General features: G+C 47.6%; 1 protein-coding gene across 1 annotated transcript in view; it reads left to right on the plus strand.

Annotated features, from left to right (window-relative positions):
- cacna1ab (calcium channel, voltage-dependent, P/Q type, alpha 1A subunit, b) overlaps positions 1-21,567 on the plus strand; it is a 572,403-nt gene that overhangs the window by 427,516 nt on the left and 123,320 nt on the right. The window contains exons 26-30 of the mRNA XM_078234782.1: positions 2,517-2,613; positions 3,719-3,879; positions 13,684-13,824; positions 14,761-14,962; positions 20,896-21,060. Coding sequence (XP_078090908.1) covers positions 2,517-2,613; positions 3,719-3,879; positions 13,684-13,824; positions 14,761-14,962; positions 20,896-21,060 — 766 coding nt within the window. The remainder of the gene's footprint in view (positions 1-2,516; positions 2,614-3,718; positions 3,880-13,683; positions 13,825-14,760; positions 14,963-20,895; positions 21,061-21,567) is intronic.

A 21,567-nucleotide genomic window follows, 5' to 3' on the forward strand; every position in this document is an offset into this window, starting at 1 on the left:
GCCCCCATCCTAGCTCTCCTAAGCCCTTTTTGTAGCTCATTCCTTGCTACCTTGTAACCCTCAAGCGACCCAACTGAACCTTGTTTTCTCATCATTACATACGCATCCTTTTTCCTCTTGACAAGGCATTCAACCTCTTTTGTGAACCATGGTTCCCTCACTTGGCCATTTCCTCCCTGCCTGACAGGGACATACCTATCAAGGACACGCAGTATTTGTTCCTTGAACAAGCTCCACTTTTCATTTGTGCCTTTCCCTGACAGTTTCTGTTCCCACCTTATCGTAAGAGTTGTTTGTCTGAGATTGTGACAAGCACACCCTGAGCAGCAAGGCTGTAACTAAAGTGAAATATATCAGCTGTAAAGAGTTTACCAAGCTAAACTCATTATACAATTGCTTCCAAATCCGAGAACCAACCTTCTGTTTTACCAAATCCTTTGTCAGTGACATTATCATTTTCTGCCAAAGGTAAACCTGGCTAATTCTTCAAAAAAATGATGTATATCCTAGGGCCGGAATTTCCTGGCCATTCAGACTCCACCGCCACTGCAAGCGAGAACGGAGAATTTGGTGCTCAGCCACATCTCCATTCACTGCAGCGGGACTGGAGAATCCCTCTGGCATGAACAGCCGGAAAATTTCAGCCTATATTTTCCCTAAAGAGTTCAAACAATAGGTTAATCCTGTGATGCTCGAGAACCAGAGAGCCACAGAGTCTCTACAGTGCAGAAAGAAGCCATCTGGCCCATCGCATCTGCACTGACTCTCCAAAAGAGCATCCCACCCAAGCCCTCCACTCTGCCCTATCCCCGTAACCCTGCGCATTTACCATGGCTAATCCACCTAACCTACACATCTTTGGAGTGTGGTAGGAAACCGAATCACCTGGAGGAAATCCACACAGACTCAGGGAGAACGTGCAAACTCCACACAGACAGTAACCCAAGGCCGGAAACGAACCCAGGCTCCTGACGCTGTGAGGCAGGGTACACTGTAAACTTGTTAAGTCGAACCCAGACTCCTGTCAGTTGGTGGTAAGGATCCTGTACAAAATTGATTGGGCAGTTTCAATACAAGTCCTAATGAGTGAGGGCCTTCAGCACAGATTGGTAATAATTCAGCACCAAGTTGTCAAGTTCATTCTAATTGGCCACAAGATGTTTGGTTATAAGTACAAAAGTGTGATAATAGTGCAATGTAGGGAGGCTGAGGGTCCTTTTGTGGGTTGAGGTATATTTTTGGGATGGGGTAAGGGGAACTTTACTCTGAATCTGGTTGTGTTATCCTAATGTTAAGAGTGTTTGATACTCGCATCATCGCTTGAAAAGGGTTCCATTTCCCCAGCACTAACATCCCTCACTTAGCAAAAAAAAAACACATGGAGTATAATTGTACAGCCCATCTGTGACAGGTGCTGGACCATAAAACATGGCAAGCTGTTCTAAAGTCCAGTAACATCAGCGGGAAATCCTGCTGGCAGGAGGGGCTGTAAAACTCTGCCCATTGGATCTATCCTTCAAAATTTTGCTTTTACAATTTGTGTTTAAATATTGTTTCCTTTTCTCTCTCTTATCAATACTACTAACAAAGAAAGTCCTATATTCCTTGGAAGAAATGAATCGTTCCCTTTTGGATTCAAGGCACCCAATTGTACAACTGGATTCATAACTTGCAGTAATTGATGCGTCTAACTGATTAATTGCTTTCCCAGAGAGTTTACTATTGGCTTGTAGTGCTGTAAGGTACAATTAAAACATCCAAGTTTTAAACATGCAGATATAAACTCTCTAAAATGTTTTGCTATTTGATACTACTTAGAAAAAAATGATTTACTCGACTGTGGAAAATAACGGCAAAATGTGGTCAGTACCCTTGACTGGGATAAGATATTTAACAGCAACAGCTTATTTATATAGCACCTTTAACATAATAAAAATCCAAGGCACTTCAGAGGAGCATTATAAAATGTTTGTTGTATGAGATGTTTGCATCTTGTACTAGTTACGTCATTGCCTTTTTTAACTTAAATTGGATAATTTATCATTCAGATCAGTTTTGATTCTGCATAGTTTGAGAAATGTTTTCAGCAGTGCTTTCATTAGATGACAGAATACAGCATGTTTGCCAGCAGACTCTCAATGGGTTACTTCTGACGAAACCTGTTCTTTAAACAGTTTAAATATCAAAAGCTGCCTGCTTTCCTTAAATAATGTAATGAGCATTCCAATACCACTGATATGTTTCTACATTGAAATGTAATTAAAATAAAAGAGAAAACAGTTAAGAAAAAATTCCACTTGGCTGTGAAAATAGTGTGAGAAAGGGCGCACAATTGCTATAGAAAGCCACTGTTTGTTGGGCCTTTATTCCAGGCGAATACATTTATTCAAAAAATGTTCCTGAAATGAGGTGAGTTTTTAGATGTGTGAAAAAGGAACAATTGCACAGCCACCAAAGGCTCTGTAACTGCTGATGTTATTGTGTGAAGTGCTAATTTAGTATTATTTTGTTGTTAGTGGGAGCAAAGGGAAAGATCTGAATACCATCAAATCTCTGAGAGTGCTTCGAGTGCTGAGACCCCTTAAAACCATCAAAAGGCTGCCTAAACTCAAGGTAATGTAGATTTTCTTTGATTAGACTGCCTTCAGTTCCAGATTTCTTCCTTTTCCATTATGGGGAAACTAAGGCTGTGTTCCAGAATTCTGTAGAAACAGGAAAGAATGACTGCAGTCCCTTGTGTATTGCTTTATTAACATATTCAGAAAGCTTTATCTGATTGGTATTTCTGGTGAAATCACAAACATATTAAAAAGACAGAGGCTGCTAGGAAATCTTGATAAGCATATCTAAGATGTAGTTGTACACAAAGGGTGAAATCTTGAGCCTGTGATTGCCGTCTGCAAGGCTGCCAGTAGGGGCTCGAGATCCAGAAGCCACAGTCCTCACCAGGGAGAACGTGACTTCAGATCTTCCCGCCCCTTGCTGGCGACATAATTTGCATGCATTTGAATATTATTAACCCGCTCCCCCGCCGTACCTTCACCCCTCACCATATCTTCAAACCGCACTGATGTGACATGATGTTGGTGTGGTTTATAACAGGTTAATGCAGATGTGAGCCTGTTGTGGGGGTCTTCCTGGGGGCACAAAGGTAAGTAGAGCCCCCAGGGACATGGCCAGGCATTGACCTGGCAATGCCTCCAGGCACTGCCCTTGGCACCGGTTGGCACTGCCAGCTGGGCACAGTGTTACCCTGGCAGTGCCAACCTGTGCCAAGGGGCGGGCCCCAGTGGGAGTCTCATGTGGAAAGGGCGTGTGGTTAATGCGGCGTTGATTATGGGTCGAGAGCGGTCCAAGGTGGGGTGGTGGGTGTTGAGGAGAAGGGGCTGACGATCGCGGAGGGTAAGGGAGTGAATGCTTGCTCCGATTGCGGAAGTGTCGAGGGGAGCCCCTGAGGCCTCAGCGGTGGGTTGGGGAAAATTTATTGCAGTTTTGATCGGGGCATCCTTTAAAGACGGTGCCCCAATCAATTTTTTTGCATAGTGGAATCTGGCGAGAAAACTGACCAGTTTCTCTGAAGAGAAATATGCCAGTTTTCTCACCAGGAACAACATTCTGCCATTTTTTGTTAAGATTTTGCCCAGTGATTTGTTCTGGTCAGTTTAATAAATTTTGCAATTTTTTCTGGTTCTCTCATTTTGTTACTCTCTCCATATAGGCTGTCTTCGATTGTGTGGTAAACTCCTTGAAGAATGTTCTCAACATCCTGATCGTTTACATGCTCTTCATGTTTATTTTTGCTGTAGTCGCTGTGCAGCTATTTAAGGGCAGGTTTTTCTACTGCACTGATGAATCCAAAGAGTTTGAGCGGGATTGCAGGTACGTGTCCAACATTCAACACTCAAATTCTTTCCTATTAAAAGTCGTGGATGCTGCTGTGTGCATCAAAACACAAATGTCATCCTGTAGACTGATGAGGTGGATTGTCTTATGCCCAGAATGTAAACAGTGAAGGATCAACATCTGTTCCATGTGTTAAGAAAAGAGAGAATGGAGAAAATATACTCTGAGCTGCTGCTTTGCATCTTTCAGGAAGCTATAGATACCTCCAGAACAAGTCACCTGCCATTGCCTCTATTGAATAAGGTCTGCTGTGTAATGGAGGGAGATAATAGAGTACAACAATTAGCAGTCAGAATTTCCAGTGATTTAATTTAGGGAATTACATTTTTAATGGTGGAAAATCTCAGCAGGTCGGACAGCATCTGTGGGGAGAGAATAGAGCTGCCAAAGGGTCGTCTAGAGTCAAAACGTTAGTTCAATTTTCTCTCCACAGATGCTGTCAGACCGGCTGAGATTTTCCAGCATTTTCTGTTTTTGTTTCAGATTCCAGCGTCCGCAGTATTTTGCTTTTACATTTTTAATGGGTTTCCCGGGGGGAACTTTGGTCCACTGGACCTGTATAATATTTCAAGTTGAATTTAAACTTGCCTGTCTACAAATTCACGCCAAAGATGTGCAGGTTAGGTGGATTGGCCATGCTAAGTTGCCCCTGTCAGGGGGATTAGCAGGGTAATGGGGTTACGGGGATAGGGCCTGGGTGGGATTGTGGTCGGCGCAGACTCGATGGACCGAATGGCCTCCTTCTGCACTGTAGGGATTCTATGATTCTAAATTGGCTGCCACATTTTCCTACATTGCAGTCGTGATTAACTAGGCTTCAAAAGTGCTTTGTTGGCTATGAAATGTTTTGGAACATCCTGAGGTTATGCAAGGTGCTTTATAAATGCAAGATTATGTGGGGGGGGGGGTGGGGAGGGGCCTTGGAGAGTTGGTGCAGATTTGATGGGCTGAATGGCCTCTTTCTGCATTGTAGGAATTCAATGGTTCTACTCAAAGATTCATTCCACATACACTTAACAATAAGGTCGAGACATCACTAATGTTGAGAATGATGTGCAAAAGGTGTGTGCACTGTGGTGATATGGAAGCACAGCACATAGATGAGAGGCCAATCATAGCAACATTACAGTAATTGGGGGGCACCCAGGAGGACAAGACTTGGAGGGCCCTAGTCTGCTTTGGTGCCCAACTGTTGGGCAGGTGCACCCTTCTCAGCCAGTGGAGTTGGAGATGATGGGGTCGGAGGAAGAGGGATTTGGACTGGCCAGAGAGTCCAGGAGCTACCTGGTTGGATGGCCCTTGGGTGTCCAAGCAGCAGGAACCCTCCCTTTGGGTGCCTGAGTGCCTCTGATTCCTTGAAAAGAAGGGACAGTTGGAGTGAGATCTAAGTGTGTGCTGCTCCTGAAGCAGTGCAGGACAGATGCCCTGGACCAAGATCTCCATGGCCACCAACCTGCCAAAGTTGACCTCGGTGTTTTTGACATGCTGTGCTATCATCTCAGAGTGAATGCAGATGGACTCCTGTATTTTATGTTACAATCTGAGGAGTACAGCTGACATCCCTTTCTGATATTCCCTTGACTGTCATTGTAGCTCCAGCAACTGATTTAGGTTTGAGTCTGGAGGCTCGCCATCTGGCCTGGACTCAGCAGAATTGTGGCCTCTGGTAGTGCACTGAGTGCCGGCAACCTCGGATGTCCCTGTTCAACTGTGGACCAGCTTGCCAGATCATGGGGGCGATTTTCCCAGCCCGTTGCACTGCTTTTGTAGCTCAGCGAACTGGGAGGCTCAAGCGGAGGCCGTTTCGCGGACACCCCACTGGGCGCTACAGCCTCTGCGAATCTCCGATTCCCAGATTTCCGGCGGCATCAGCTCTGCACCAGAAATCAGCGTGGAGCTGAATAAATTGTGGAAATCAACATTTGAATGTCTTTAACATATGATTAGCGGGCCCTGGACTGATGTTTCTGGGCTCGCTAGCGTCCCACCCCGCCAGGAATGGTTCACTCCAGCGGAGTTCAGTATAGCTCCCCACTTGGGGGCGCTCGCGGCCTGACCCCACTGGAGTGAAGGGGCAATCGAGGCGTCCCAGAGGGTCAGGTGCTGGGGGAGTTGCCAACCTGGCCCCCTGGCACTGCCCGAAGGGCAAAGTGGCAATGCCCGGGGGCACCTTGGCACTGTTCACTGGGCATTTGGCAGTGCCAAGGGGATGGGGCCTCTGGAGGGCAATCAGTGGAGGTGGGGGGATCCCACTGCCACTTTGCATTTGTGCTGAGTGACAGAGGGAGGGGGCCAGTGATCGGGACTGGCCATCGGGGGATGGGGGGGGGTTTCAGCCTGCTGGGGTGATGGAACTGTGGGAGCGAGGGGAAGAGGGGGGCTGGTTGGGATTGCTGGTGGGGAGGCATTGGGAGATTGGGGCTGCAGGGGGTGGGAGCGTTGCCGGGTGGGTGGGGGGATTTATGCTGGTCCGGATACATCCGGGGGGGGGTCAGCGATCGGGCTGTGGGCCTGGTCGCATGGCCGGGGTCATGGTGCTGGCCAGCGATTGGCAGGCTGGCAGTGGGGGGCTACTGCGCATGCACCGATCTCAGCGCTGATAGATCAGCACATGCGCAGTGGCCCACCCAGTACTATGCTGCCGGCTCCTCCAGCAGGAATAGGCCCTACCTCCAGCTTTTTGGACTGATTCACACTTGTGCACTCTGCAGTACACAGAGTGTGGGGGATTCATTCTGAAACCCCCGCTGAAAAAAACCAGCGTGATTTGCTCCAGTTTTTACGTGAATTCAACAGTTAGAATTTGGGGGGGGAGAATCCCCACCCCCCTGCCCCCATTACTCTAAGCATGCTCTGGAATAAGGCCCCACTGATGTTTGTCTCTCTGCATTGGCAGAGGGTGTGGGAGCATTCTGATCGGTCTCCTGTGGTGGCTTCCTCATGTGAGGTGGCCTCAGGGCTGGAGCTAAGATCCTGACTGGATGAAGGCCTTGGACGCTAGGCAGAGGTACCTGTGAAAGAAAGTAGAGATGGTTAATTTGTGGCATCTGAATAAAATTCATGACAGTGCACTGACTGTAGAGTTTACTGAGGGATGAGCTGGTACGGGCGGCACGGTAGCACAGTGGTTAGCACTGCTGCTTCACAGCTCCAGGGTCCCGGGTTCGATTCCCGGCTCGGGTCACTGTCTGTGTGGAGTTTGCACATTCTCCTCGTGTCTGCGTGGGTTTACTCCGGGTGCTCCGGTTTCCTCCCACAGTCCAAAGATGTGCGGGTTAGGGTTAGGTTGATTGGCCAGGTTTAAAATTGCCCCTTAGAGTCCTGGGATGCGTAGGTTAGAGGGATTAGCGGGTAAATATGTGGGGGTAGGGCCTGGGTGGGATTGTGGTCGGTGCAGACTCGATGGGCCGAATGGCCTCCTTCTGCACTGTAGGGTTTCTATGATTTCTATGAGGATACTCACATGGGTGTGTGCTGTCAATCTCCCATTGCTATAGGCACGGTCCACACCCTCTCCGGCTAGCTCAGTGATTTGACCGAGTTCCGGCATTCCACCCCAGACTGGACCTCTCCCTTTTGTTGTTTGCCAGCTTGTCCTGCGTAAAGACAGATGGAGAGCGTATGAGCAAGATTCAGAGAGTGAGTGAGTTGAGAGTGATGAGACGGTTGACTTACTCTGGCAGCACGGATGAGATCAACTTATCTTCTTTCTGCACTGGGTGGCTGATCTCTTTTGGGCAGCATTAGTGCTGACCACTGCTGTGATCACCCCCAAGCTGGAGTGGCGAGGTTGGTGGACCATCAGAGGTGAAGGACATCATGGTGGATATTCGAGGGAGGCATCATCACTGAACTTGGAGGCTGCTGTCTTCTTCCCTTTTGGGGCCATCTGCGTGATCTGTAGCAGCCCTGGGCTACAGAGATGGAGAAAGCTGTGCATGGCTGGTATTTAAATATGGTGCCTGGAGTGAGGAAGCAGAGAGCTGATGGCAGAGCAGGTGAATGAGATGCTACCTGCCAGTGATACAGCGTATCTCCCATGTGTACATAATGAATGAGGTGGGAAGTAGACGATACTGCATGGAAACCCGCCATTGTCAGCAGGACAACACCATTTTGCACACCCACTCCCACAGTTAGTGAAATGTGGGGAAAGCCTTCCCCTAGAACCACGATCCAGAGACTTGAGTTCAAATTCCACAATGGCAGCTGGGGAACTTAAATCCAATTAATTAAATAAATCTAGAATAAAAAGTTAGATTCAGTAATAGTAACCACAAATCTACCTGATTGTTGTTAAAAAAAAAAATCTGTTTCACTAACATTCTTTCAGGAGGGAAACCGGTTGTCCTTCCTGATCTGGCATAAATGTGACTCCAGATCTTTGTGTTTGACTCTCAATGCTCTCTGAAATGGCACAGTGAGCCACTCAGTAATATTCAGGAAGGTAGCTCACCACCACCTTCTCAAGGACAGTTAGGGATGCAGAATAAAAACAACTGCATCCCATGAATTAACTTACCGCTCTGGTGTTGATGCACCCAATGTTACCCGAATGCAGTCTTCATTGATTCTACCACAGACTGTGTATTCTTTCTGAATTGGACTCCCAATTTGTTCATCTCTCACAAATTGGTTCCAAAACTAAGACCTGCCTGATCACCTAATGTTAGCCAAAAGCAATGCCTGGTGCCTGAAATAAATACAGAAAATGCTGAAAATACTCAAAGATCAAGCAGCATTTACAGAGAGAGGAACAGAGTTAACATTTCATGTCTGTGATGTTTCATCAGTTCTGGCAAAAACAGAAGGTGCTCAAGGCCACACTGTGGTGAACCATCGTTGGTTCCCACTGTGGGATTGTACTAATGTTGTTGTTGGGCTAGGGTGGGATTGATACACCTGTGGTTGTTACTGTTGTGGCACATCCCAGTCGGGCTCCGCCTCCTGGGAGAGGTATAAGACCCCCTGCTCGGACGGGACCTCTTCAGTCTGGGATAGTGTGTTAAAGTTCTGATAGTTCCATTGTTAGTTAATAAAAGCCTTCTTTTACCGAAGCTTTGAGCCTCGTGTCCAATTGATGCGCATCAATTTTATAAACTAAAATTAAACTCTCGACGGAAGAAAAAAAAGAAAGGAGAGTATGGAGCAAATCCTTAAGCCAGAACGTCTGACGCTAGATCCACGTGCGGTGGGCGCTTCTAACACCTTCGACCACTGGCTGAAGTGTTTTGAAGATTACCTAGCAGCCTCCGCAGCGATCACCACAGATGATGACAGACTCCGGGTCCTCCATGCGAGGGTAAGCGACACAGTCTACCTCGCGATCCGTGCGGCCACCACTTACCCGAGGGCCCTCGAGCTTTTAAAAAAGCGCTATACGAAACCTCCTAACGAGATCCACGCTCGTTACCTCCTCGCTACACAACGTCGGCAGTCGGGCGAAACCATGGAGGACTACGCCAATGAGCTCTTGCAGCTTGCCAGGGGCTGCGACTGCAAAGCTGTGTCGGCTGAGCAGAGCATGTACGACCTCGCCCGAGATGCGTTTGTGGCCGGGGTCGAGTCTTCATACATCCGTCTCAAGCTGCTAGAAAAGGGGAATCTCAACCTGACCCAAGCCATGGAATTAGCTGAAATGCTTGAGGCGGCTTCGAAGAGCTTGGTCCTGTATCCGGAGGACCACGTGGAGACAACGTGGCAGGAGCAGTCGCAAATCCCTCCTCGCCCCTCGGGCTTGAAGTGCAGTGTTATGGCGTGCTCCCATGTGGACCAGACGATGGCTGCAGTCCCATGCGGCCCGCGGTGCTACTTCTGCAGAGGAGCCAAACATACACGACAAAAGTGTCCCGCTAAAGCGGTAGTCTGTACCGCATGCGGTAAAAAGGGGCATTATGCGAAGGTGTGCAGATCGAAGCCCAAGAACGGCAGTGCGGCCTGTGACCCTTCGGAACGGGGATCATCACCATCGTCGTCGAAGTACTCATGGGGTTCGTCCACGTGCGAGTCCAGGACGACGCCATTGCGGTCGACGGAGTCGGAGGAGGATGACCACCAGGAGTCGCTACGTTTGGCGCCCTCACCCATGTGCAATTCATGGGGGCGGCCATTTTGGTCGACGATGACCATGAGCGACCAGCAGGGGTCCTCAGCATCGACCTCAGCTGCCTGCAGTGACGTTCACGGACCAACGGTGGCGTCGATCACCCTGGACCAGGCTAAGCCTCACAGGCTTGATTGTTCGATGATGGATATCCAGGTAAATGGTCATGCAATTTATTGTCTGTTTGACAGCGGGAGCACTGAGAGCTTTATTCACCCTGACACTGTGAAGAGGTGTGGACTCCAGATTCAACCTGCCAAACAGACAATCTCTATGGCATCAAGGTCCCGGTCTGTCGCTGTGCTAGGACGTTGTGTGGTAACTTTGAAAGTGCAAGGCACAATTTACGAGCGATTCAGGCTCCTTGTGTTGCCGCATCTTTGCGCACCAATTCTCCTCGGACTAAACTTTATGGTCCACATGAAGAGTGTGATCCTACAGTACGGTGGGCCACTCCCTTCGCTGACAGTGGGAGAACAGCTGCAGTCTCCAAATTGTCCAAAGCGCCCCGCCTGCAATCTTTCTACGTTAAAGATCACCACACCCTCTTTATTTCAGAATCTGGTACCAGGCTGCAAGCCCATCGCTACTAAAAGTAGGCGTTAGAGCATTGAGGATCGGATTTTCATCAGATCTGAGGTTCAGCGGCTCCTCAAAGAAGGGATCATACAGCCCAGTGTTAGTCCGTGGAGAGCACAGGTTGTGGTGATCAAGAGCGGGAACAAACCCCGGATGGTCATTGATTACAGTCAGACCATTAACCGATATACGCAGCTGGATGCGTATCCCCTCCCGCGCATATCTGATATGGTCAATCAGATTGCGCAGTACCGGGTGTTCTCCACCATAGACCTTAAGTCCGCCTACCACCAACTCCCCATTCGCCCAGAGGACCGACAGTACACGGCCTTTGAGGCGGATGGTCGTCTGTATCATTTCCTTAGGGTTCCATTTGGTGTCACCAATGGGGTCTCGGTCTTCCAGCGTGCTATGGACCGAATGGTGGACCAGAACAGGCTGCGGGCTACCTTCCCGTACCTGGATAATGTCACCATCTGCGGCCGTGATCAGCAGGACCATGACACAAATCTCCAGAACTTTTTACGCACTGCATCTCGCCTGAATTTGACCTACAACAGGGAGAAGTGTGTATTCCGTATGCGCCGGTTAGCCATCCTGGGATACGTGGTGGAAAACGGGGTCATTGGCCCTGATCCAGACCGTATGCGCCCCCTTGCTGAACTTCCCTTGCCCGCTAGCGCAAAAGCACTGAGAAGATGCCTAGGCTTCTTCTCCTATTATGCGCAGTGGGTCCCCAACTACGCGGACAAAGCCCGTCCGCTTATTAAGTCCACGACTTTTCCACTCACGCCGGAGGCCCAATTGGCCTTCAAGGAATTGAAACACGACATCGCGAAAGCCACGATGCACGCGGTAGACGAATCCATCCCTTTTCAGGTGGAAAGTGATGCATCTGATTTCGCCCTGGCCGCCACACTAAACCAGGCGGGCAGGCCCGTCGCGTTTTTTTCCCGCACCCTCCAAGGCCCCGAAATTCGGCATTCAGCGGTGGAAAAGGAGGCCCAGGCCATTGTGGAGGCCGTCAGACACTGGCGCCATTACCTGGCGGGAAAGCGGTTCACCCTGATCACGGACCAGCGGTCCGTGGCGTTCATGTTCAACAACACACAGAGGGGCAAGATCAAGAATAACAAGATCTTGCGGTGGAGAATTGAACTCTCCACCTATAACTACGATATCATGTATCGTCCAGGGAAACTCAATGAGCCCTCGGATGCCCTCTCGCGCGGAACATGTGCTACTACGCAGGAGGATCGCTTGAACGCCCTCCATAATGACCTGTGCCATCCTGGGGTCACTCGGCTCTACCACTTTGTCAAAGCCCGCAACCTGCCTTACTCGGTGGAGGACGTCAGGTCGGTGACAAGGAGCTGTCGGATTTGCGCGGAATGCAAACCGCACTTTTACCGACCTGACCGGGCACATTTGGTCAAGGCCACTCGCCCCTTCGAGAGGCTGAGTGTGGATTTTAAGGGCCCCCTTCCCTCAACAGATCGGAACGTGTACTTTCTGAACATAATAGATGAGTACTCCCGGTTCCCGTTTGTTGTCCCCTGCGCTGACACGTCGGCTGCCACGGTGATCAAGGCATTCCGTGATCTTTTTACCCTGTTCGGGTACCCCAGCTATATCCATAGCGACAGGGGCTCGTCGTTCATGAGCAATGACTTGAGGCAATTCCTGCTCTCATACGGGATTGCCTCTAGTAGGACCACGAGTTACAACCCTAGGGGTAATGGACAGGTGGAACGAGAGAATGCTACAGTCTGGAAGGCTGTCCTATTGGCGTTGAAGTCCAAAGGCCTTCCAGTCTCCCGTTGGCAGGAGGTCCTCCCTGATGCGCTTCACTCCATTCGCTCCCTCCTGTGTACGGCAACCAATGCTACTCCCCACGAGAGGATGTTCTCATTCCCTCGGAAGTCGTCCTCGGGGATATCTTTACCAGCCTGGTTGACGTACCCAGGACCCGTCCTCCTGCGGCGACATGTAAGGGCCCGCAAGTCCGACCCCTTGGTTGAACAGGTCCACCTCCTCCACGCCAACCCTCAGTATGCCTATGTGGCATATCCTGACGGGCGAGAGGACACAGTCTCGATCCGAGACCTGGCGCCCGCAGGGGACGTAGCAACTCCTGTCGCTCCCATACCCCCAGTGACGAATCCCTTATCCCTTATTTCTCCCCCGGACGTGGCGCGGACAGCATCGGGACCAGTGCTTAACAGTTTTACTCCAATGCACAGCTTGCCTGAGCCCCGAAGATCGTCGCCACCGCAGAATGTGTCAGGATCCCCTGCACTACCGTTTCACCAGGGTCAACCGGCCTGTGAGTCCGTGGGAGAACAGCTGGACGCTGTTTTGGGGAGAACGCCACCGCAAGTGCCTACTCCGGTGTCACCGCCGGTATTGAGGAGGTCACAATGACGGTGCGGTCCTCCAGACCGTCTGAACTTATAATCTGTTGACATTTTAGTCTGTTTTCGTACCCTGCCGGCCTTTGTTCTCAAAGGAGGGGTGAATGTGGTGAACCATCGTTGGTTCCCACTGTGGGATTGTATTAATGTTGTTGTTGGGCTAGGGTGGGATTGATACACCTGTGGTTGTTACTGTTGTGGCACATCCCAGTCGGGCTCCGCCTCCTGGGAGAGGTATAAGAGTCCCTGCTCGGACGGGACCCCTTCAGTCTGGGATAGTGTGTTAAAGTTCTGATCGTTCCATTGTTAGTTAATAAAAGCCTTCTTTTACCGAAGCTTTGAGCCTCGTGTCCAATTGATGCGCATCACACACTTACCTCTTCCAGGAGTTTAGGCAGACTTCCAATTGTGCTAAAGGATCTTAAAAGAGAAGCGGAAAGTTCTTCCAGTGTCTTGGTCAATATTCCTTCCTCAATCAACACTACCAGGAACAAATTAACTCTTTGTTTACTCAGTTTGGGTAGTTCCTAACAGACAATGACTGCCCCATCTACCTGTGAAACACTAATCACTGCATTCTGAATTGATTTGCTTTTAGGGACTTTGAATTTATTTTGAGATGTTTTTTAAAAATATGTAAATATGAGCCTTTCTTTCACTTTTCCTTACTCTTTTCTGTTTCAGAGGACAGTACTTGGTCTACATGAGAGAAAGTGATATCAAGGCACAGAAGCGGGAGTGGAAACGATATGAGTTTCATTACGATAATGTACTATGGGCTCTGCTGACTCTCTTCACTGTGTCGACTGGAGAAGGATGGCCAGAGTATGTTTCATTATTAAACCCGATTACAGTTCAATCCTTTGTTTCTTTTTGACTCCTCAGTCTCAGGTTTAGCATCTTACAGTTTCTAGTGAGTGTTTGTGTGTGTGCTAAAGAAATTAGGCTGAATTGCAATGTTCCATATAATCAAATAACCAACCCCCACACATTGTCCAAACTGATGTTCTGGTGGAATCCCCTGCAAAATTCCCAGACACAAACTACGCGGGAATTGTCTGGAAAGTTTCTACTTCCTTTAGGTCTGAGTTTTGAACCCTCCAAAACTCAGATTTAACTCAAAGACCTTGGGCAGTTCTGACTCTCTTAGAATAGTTACCCCAGGAAAAGCTGGAAAGATCAAAACCACATCTAACTCCTGGGTAACCATACGACTGACCACCTCCTCTATCCAGCCACCCCACCCAACCAAGCTCCCTGGTTAGCCCTACCCCCTAACTCCCCCGCCGCCCCTCCCCCCCCAACACTATCCTCACCTCACTCCTGACTACTACCCACACTCTTCCCGTCACCACATGACTGCCACCCAGTCCCGACTACCTCCCCAGGCCCACTGACCACCTGACCCTCACCCACAAACCTCAACTACCCCCTGACCAACCATTCAACCTCCAAACTCCCGGCTACCGACCCGATACCCCACCAACTACCTGAGCCCCCCACCCCCCCCCAACCATTACCTACTGCTCATTTCTCAGCAGGACCCGGTCAAAAGTCCAGGTTAGAAAGGTGCAGCTCCAGTTGAGTTAAAAGGAGTAGAGTAGCAATACAATGGCGATTGCCATTCCCTGGAAGATTCAGCCCAGAATGTTACAACATCCTCAATTAATCTCAAACAAGAGGATTAAAAATTGGAGAGTGCTAGAACTAAAGAACCTACATGGTTCTATTCCTCATAATGAGTATTCCTTTTCTCCACAGTGTACTGAAACATTCGGTCGATGCTACATATGAGAACCAAGGACCCAGCCCTGGCTATAGGATGGAGATGTCTATTTTTTATGTTGTCTACTTTGTTGTCTTCCCTTTCTTCTTTGTGAACATCTTTGTGGCCTTGATCATCATCACTTTCCAAGAACAGGGGGATAAAATGATGGAGGACTACAGTCTGGAGAAAAATGAGGTTTGTGCTGTGTGGCTAACTTAGCAATGTACTCTTTGGAAGCCAAACTAATGTATGGTCAGGAATTAATTACATGTTGGCCAAAACTAATTAGTGTTGAATTACAAATGTTGTAGTTCAGAAGGTGGACGCTATGATAGATACAGCCTGGAGGGAATCTCAAAGGGAAATGTGGAGCAGCACAGCTTCTGATTATGGTGTTGGGTCACAGTGGAAGGTTTTTCTTTTGCAAAAATATACTTTGTTCATAAAATATCTGAAAGAAACATTACAAAACATTTCAAATAGTTATAACAGTGAAGTGCAATGATGTTCATATTCCCTCCAGAGATCAAGATACACCCTGAGGTGCTTCAGTTCAGGAATAAGTACATTACAAACATTTCAATATTTTAAATATAGAGAGTACAATTCTTTACAAACTATATACATTGGTCATGTTGCACTCTGCAGTGCTTCAATACAGTTATATGCAGTTAGAATTAAACACACAGTCCAGGGGGTTTTACACAATTACTAGCCACTCAGAGTACATTGGCTGAAAGACCTTACATACTGGCCTTTCCCCTTTGCACCTTGATGGCAGCTGCCCCAAGCTTGAGAACGTCCCTCAGCACATAGTCCTGGACCTTGGAATGCGCCAGTCTGCAACACTCGGTGAAGGACAATCCTTTGTACTGGAAGATCAACAGCTATCGGGCAGACCAAAGAGCGTCTTTCACCGAGTTGATGACCCTCCAGCAGCAGCTGATGTTTGTCTCGGTGTGCGTCCCTGGAAACAGTCCGTAAAGCACAGAATCCTGCATCACTGAGCTGTTCGGGATGAACCTCGACAAATACCACTGCATCTCTCTCCAGACCTTCTTTGCAAAGGCACATTACACAATGAGGTCTGCGACCGTATCATTTCCCCTCTCCCCGCAGCCACTTCGAGGACAGTGTGTGGTGGCGCAGAGACTTGGGCGTATAGGAAGGATCTGACGGCAAGTGCCCTTCTCACCACAACCCAGACTCGGCCTTGGTGCTTATTTGAAAGTTCTGATGATGAGGCATTCTGTCAAAATTGTTTTGACAATCTGCTCAAGAACCATCCGACAGGATCTCCCATCACCTTTTCCCTCAGGGCCTTGAGGACATTACGCGCAGGCCACTGCTTGATCGACTTGTTGTCAGAGGTATTTCTCGGCATAAATCTTTCCATGAGGGACAGGTGATACAGTATGGTCCAACTACTTGAAGCATTCCACGGCAATGTGGCCAGACGCATCCTTCACAACATCAGGGAAAGGTAGAATCTCCGTATGTAGTGACACTTGGTGTTTGCATACCAAGGATCTACACACAGCTTGATGCAGCCAGGAACAAAGTTGGTCATCAGGATGAGGGTGGCATTGAGTACTCTTTTTCCTCCCTTATCCAGAAATTTGTACATTGTGCCTTCCGGATCTCCAGGTGAATTTGAAGATGGCTCGGGTGACTGCTACCGCACAGGATCAGGGTATGGGCTAGACCTGCGCTACATACACCAACGCCGAGAGAACCTCACACCAGATGACCAGGTTTTTTCCTGCAATGGAGAGGAAACATTGCTCCCACATTCCCAGCTTTACCTTGGCAATGTGATCCTCCCAGTTTTTGGTGCATGCTCCAGCTACTCCGAATCATATTCCTAGCACCTTCAGGAAATCTGCCCTGATAATGAAGGAGACAAAGGATCGGTCAGCCCAGTTCCTAAAGAACATGGCTACGCTCCTGCCCCAGTTTACCTTGGCTCCCAAGTCCAGTTCGAATTGGTCGCAGCCATTCAGGAGCCCATGTAATGATATCAGATCTGATAGGAGACAGTGACGTTATCCATGTACAGGAAGGCTTTGGCCTGTGTGCTTCCGCTGCCTGGGATCGTCACTCCTCTTATGCCCGGATCCTGCCTGATGGATTCGGCAAAAGGTTCTATACAACACACAAACAGGACAGAGGAGAGAGGGTAGCCCTGCCTGATCCAGATTTGATCATTGATTTACACTGCGCTACTGATGCTTGTGTAGAGCAGTTGGATCCAATTGTGGATTTCCTCCCCAAACCCCATTTTGGAGACCACGTCTAGCATGTAAGTGTGCAATATTCTGTCAAATGCCTTCTCCTGGTCCAGGCTGATGAGGAAGGTGTCCACCCTCCTTTCCTGCACTTGGCCAATTGTATCCCTGAGTATCGCAAGGCTATCTGAGATCTTCCTGCTGGATACAGCACAGGTCAGGGTGGATCACCGACTCCAGAGCAGACTTGACCTGGTTGGAAATTACCTTGGACAGAATTTTATAGTCCATGTTCAACTGTGAAATGGGTCGCCAATTTCTAAATTCTTCCCTCTTTCCCCCTTCTGCTTGTAGATGAGGGTAATGATGCTTTTCCTCATGGATTGTGACATGTTGCCATCCAGAAGCATATTCCCATACACTTCCAGCTGGTCTGGGCAGATCCAGTCTAACCTTTGCAATCCCTTCTGAACTCCTTGAGGTTCTCTGGCAATCCTTGATGCTGACACTTGGACACAGCACTAAAATATTGAAGTGTGTTCCAGCATAATAATTGCGGATTATGTGAGGGATTATGAAATTTCATCTGAAGTGATAACACATTTTAAATCACCCTAAACCTTGTGTCTGGGGTACGAACTGCATTCGAGGATTGAAGGGTTCAATTTAATCTGAAGCACGAGATTGAATTTCTGCATGGTATCTCAGACAGCCCTTTATAATATGCACAAAGTAGTATTTGTCATTGTTCGAGGAGCTGGGTTAAGTTGCTGGTTAAAGGTAAAACACTGCGGATGCTGGAATCTGAAGCAAAAACTGAAAATGCTGGAGAAACTCAGCAAGTCTGACAGCATCTGTGGAGAGAATGGAGCCACTGTTTCAGTCTGGATGACCCTTCACCAGACCTGCTGAGCTTCTCCAGCATTTCCTGTTTTTGTTTAAGTTGCTGGCTGCTGTCTTATGTCAGTGTTGTTCTTTGGCCTCTGGATGTTAAGTTTCTGTGTAATACACACAAGAATTTTTAGGGTCAGGAGCTGGTCATTGAACCCAATCAGCCTGCTCTATTTAATAGATCTCAATCTCCCCTCCACAACTTTTTGTCCCTTTTCACAGACACCCAACTGTCTTTTAAACTCCAGTATGCTTCAGTTTCAGTACTGCTATCCTCCTCGAAAAGATTGTCCATTAATTTCCTTTTGTATTGCACAATGCAACTTTTGTCTTATCAAATTGTTTATCAAATTGGGGAATGTTAATACAACTAAATTTCCTAATTTTTAATTTGTATCATCTGGTACTTGAACTCGTCACTACAGTTAAGTTTGTTCCAAACCAATTTTGTCAAATCTCCTCATAGCCTTAAAAATGTCCTCTGAAGTGGATGATGGCTGACACAGTTGAGAGTCATGATGTGGAGATGCCGGCGTTGGACTGGGGTGAACACAGTAAGGGTTTTAATGACACCAGGTTAAAGTCCAACAGGTTTATTTGGTAGCAAATACCATTAGCTTTTGGAGTGCTGCTCTTTCGTCAGATGGAGTGGAAATGTCCACTCCATCTGACGAAGGAGCAGCGCTCCGAAAGCTAATGGTATTTGCTACCAAATAAACCTGTTGGGCTTTAACCTGGTGTCATTAAAACTCTTACAGTTGAGAGTGACATTGGGATAAGCATCATATTATTTATGAGAGCATATGTTATAAAGGTATTTGTAGATCGAGTTGATTTTGGAATCTAATAGAACATTATAAATCATCCCAGGTACCTGATATATTGCATATAGTTGGTTTCCCTTGTACAAGGACCATCTAAAATCATATCTCTCCTGGCTGCTGGGATCTGATTTATACTGCATCCTTGATTCTGGGGCATGTTAGATTCCATCTCCCCTGTCCAGAGACTAGTAACCCTCAATGATTTTGCATTTTATATACGCACTGTTCCATCTAGTATTATATTGCCTTTCCCAGTTGTCTGTGGACCAGTACAGCCGTAATCAACCTTTGTAACAAATACAATACAATCTTGTTTTTTAAGTTGACTCAGATCCCCTTTTCATGAGCTGACACTTGCCTCCAACTTTTGATTTACTTCCCTTTATATTTCCCACCAAGATATTTGAACTAATAGCATGACGTTAAGACAAAATGTATCAACATATAAAGGCCGTTTTCAAAGCAGTTTCGCAAGATCAATGCGGATGTGAAAGACCAGTTGACCTTTTATAACTCATCTTCCCAGAAAGATCATAGTGTTCCCATCACAGCATCCAGGTGCTTTAATAGTTCACAGAGAGAAAGAGGAAGAGAGTGAATATTGATAAGTTAATTATCAACTAATGATCTGATCAGAAGGTTCCAATAATCTTATATAAACCACAAGAGAAAAGTATTAAAAAATTACCTAAAGATTGGTTCAGTACTGCACCTTACATTTATATTTTATGTAAGATTTTAAAAAAGTCTTTTTTACATGAGATGCTATGCCACTATAGAGTGGTGTGACCTGTTGCCTTGTTATTGGGAATGGGAGTGTGTCTTGAATCTGGTGCAACTTCTCTGTGGAAACTAGATGACACTCTATCCAAAACTTTTGTGGAGGGGTAATCAGAGTTGGATTATCACTCCTCTCTTACCTAATTACCCAGAAATGAAACCGCTCACCCAATCTTCCGACTCAGGCTGGGCAAGTATAGTTCAGGAGGTTCCTGAGGGCTTGTATCAAAGGAAGCTGAGTCAGGTGAAGAAGAAATTCCCCATTGTTACGGCACAACTGCTGTAAAGTAGGTACGTTTAAAGGTCCAGCCTCTTTGAGAAGCCAGAGAGAAAGCAAGTTTGTCAGATAAATGCATAGGATTGGGCTTCAGGTGGTTGGATGGGGTGGGTTTGATCAGAGGGGGCATGAGCCGGGAGGTGGGGGTTGGGTAGTTAGGGGGGGGTCGAGCAGTGGGAGAGTGGGTAGGGTAGTCGGGGGAGAAGAGGGCAGTCTTGGAGCACCGTGGGAGTTCGGGCAGTCCAATGGGGGTTGAGGAGTAGTTGGAGAGGGCTTCTTGGTGGGGGTTTTGGGGGGATGTAGGAGAGGATTGGGCGTTAATAGGGAGAGGGGGTCATAGTTAGGGTGTTTTGTTGGTATGGAATCCCATGGGATGGGGAGGAGGGTGGGTTCATGAGTGATATGGGGGTCTTGTGGGGGCTGGTCAGCAGTGTGGGGGGAGACCTGTGCGGACTGGGGGCAGGGGGGATTAATCAGTTGGTGGTAGGGGGTAAGTTAGGGATATCTTTTGGGGTGTCAGGGAGGTGGGGAGAGTCACTTGTGGTGAGGTGAAGTGTCAGTACTATTGTTACCCAGAATCTAGAAGTGATTCTAATTATTCTGACTTTTTCTGGGGAACAAGTACCATGATACAATGAGAAGCATCTGAAGTTTCCGATTTATATCTTTCTTTAGGATGGTTCCCCTTGCAAGGACATTGCCCAACAGGAGGTTGAACTTTCCAAGCAATTGTTGTGCATTGATTATGTGGGGACCCACAGGAAGTGGGCCCCAGTGCATCTTTGGGGTACCCCCCTAGTTACGATGCCCCAGAGCTCAGAAGTTTATTGAATCCAGTTCAGATGGAGGGATTAAAAAGCTGTTAGCTGTAGGTTCCTGCTGCATTGAATTTAGGGCAGCCTGAATCGCGATCATGGTCAGTGTAGATGAAATGTACAAATGGCACTAAGTTGGTAGTCTTCTTCGTAGGGAGCACAGAGTTAACTGGGATGGGCAAAGCAAGTACTTAGCTTAGCGATGTTGATTAGGAAAGGGCTCAGGACTTCCTTCTACCAGAGGGGATATATATATTATACAATGTTGTGAGTTTGTTTCTGCTGAATTGACCTATTATTTTATCTTTTGCAGAGAGCATGCATCGATTTTGCTATCAGTGCCAAGCCCTTGACACGTCATATGCCACAGAACAAACAAACCTTTCAGTACAAAATGTGGCAGTTTGTGGTGTCACCCCCATTTGAGTACACCATCATGGCTATGATTGCACTCAATACTGTGGTGCTAATGATGAAGGTCAGTAAATAGATTTCCGTTCTTTGGTTTTCTGCCTCTCACTTCAACTTTTTGCCGTTTGCGTTCTGGCACCAACTGCCTCTCGCTATCTTATTGACACACGCTTCCAGGTGACTATCAATACCAAAGGAATAAAAACAGAAAATTCTGGATAAACCCAGAAGGTCTGGCAGCATCTGTGGAAAGAGAAACAGAGTTAACATTTTGAGTCCACATGAGAGGGAGAGATGTGATGGATTTTATAGTGTTTAAGAGGGGTTGGAAAAAAATAGGTCAGGGATAGGTGGGAGATAGGAGAAGAGTGTCACCTCTGTGGGGTTTGTCATTGATTCAATCTGTTGTTCATGTATCCCAGTCTATCCAGCCTTTCCTTATAACTCAAACCATCAAGTCCTGGTAGTGTCCTAATAAATCTTTTCTGCACTCTTTCTAGTTTAATAATATCCTTTCTATAATAGAGTGGAATACTGTACACAGTATTCCAATTGTGGCCTTACCCAATGTCTT

This window comes from Mustelus asterias, chromosome 19 (genome assembly GCF_964213995.1).
Source record: "Mustelus asterias chromosome 19, sMusAst1.hap1.1, whole genome shotgun sequence".
In the NCBI taxonomy this organism is placed as follows: Eukaryota; Metazoa; Chordata; class Chondrichthyes; order Carcharhiniformes; family Triakidae; genus Mustelus; species Mustelus asterias.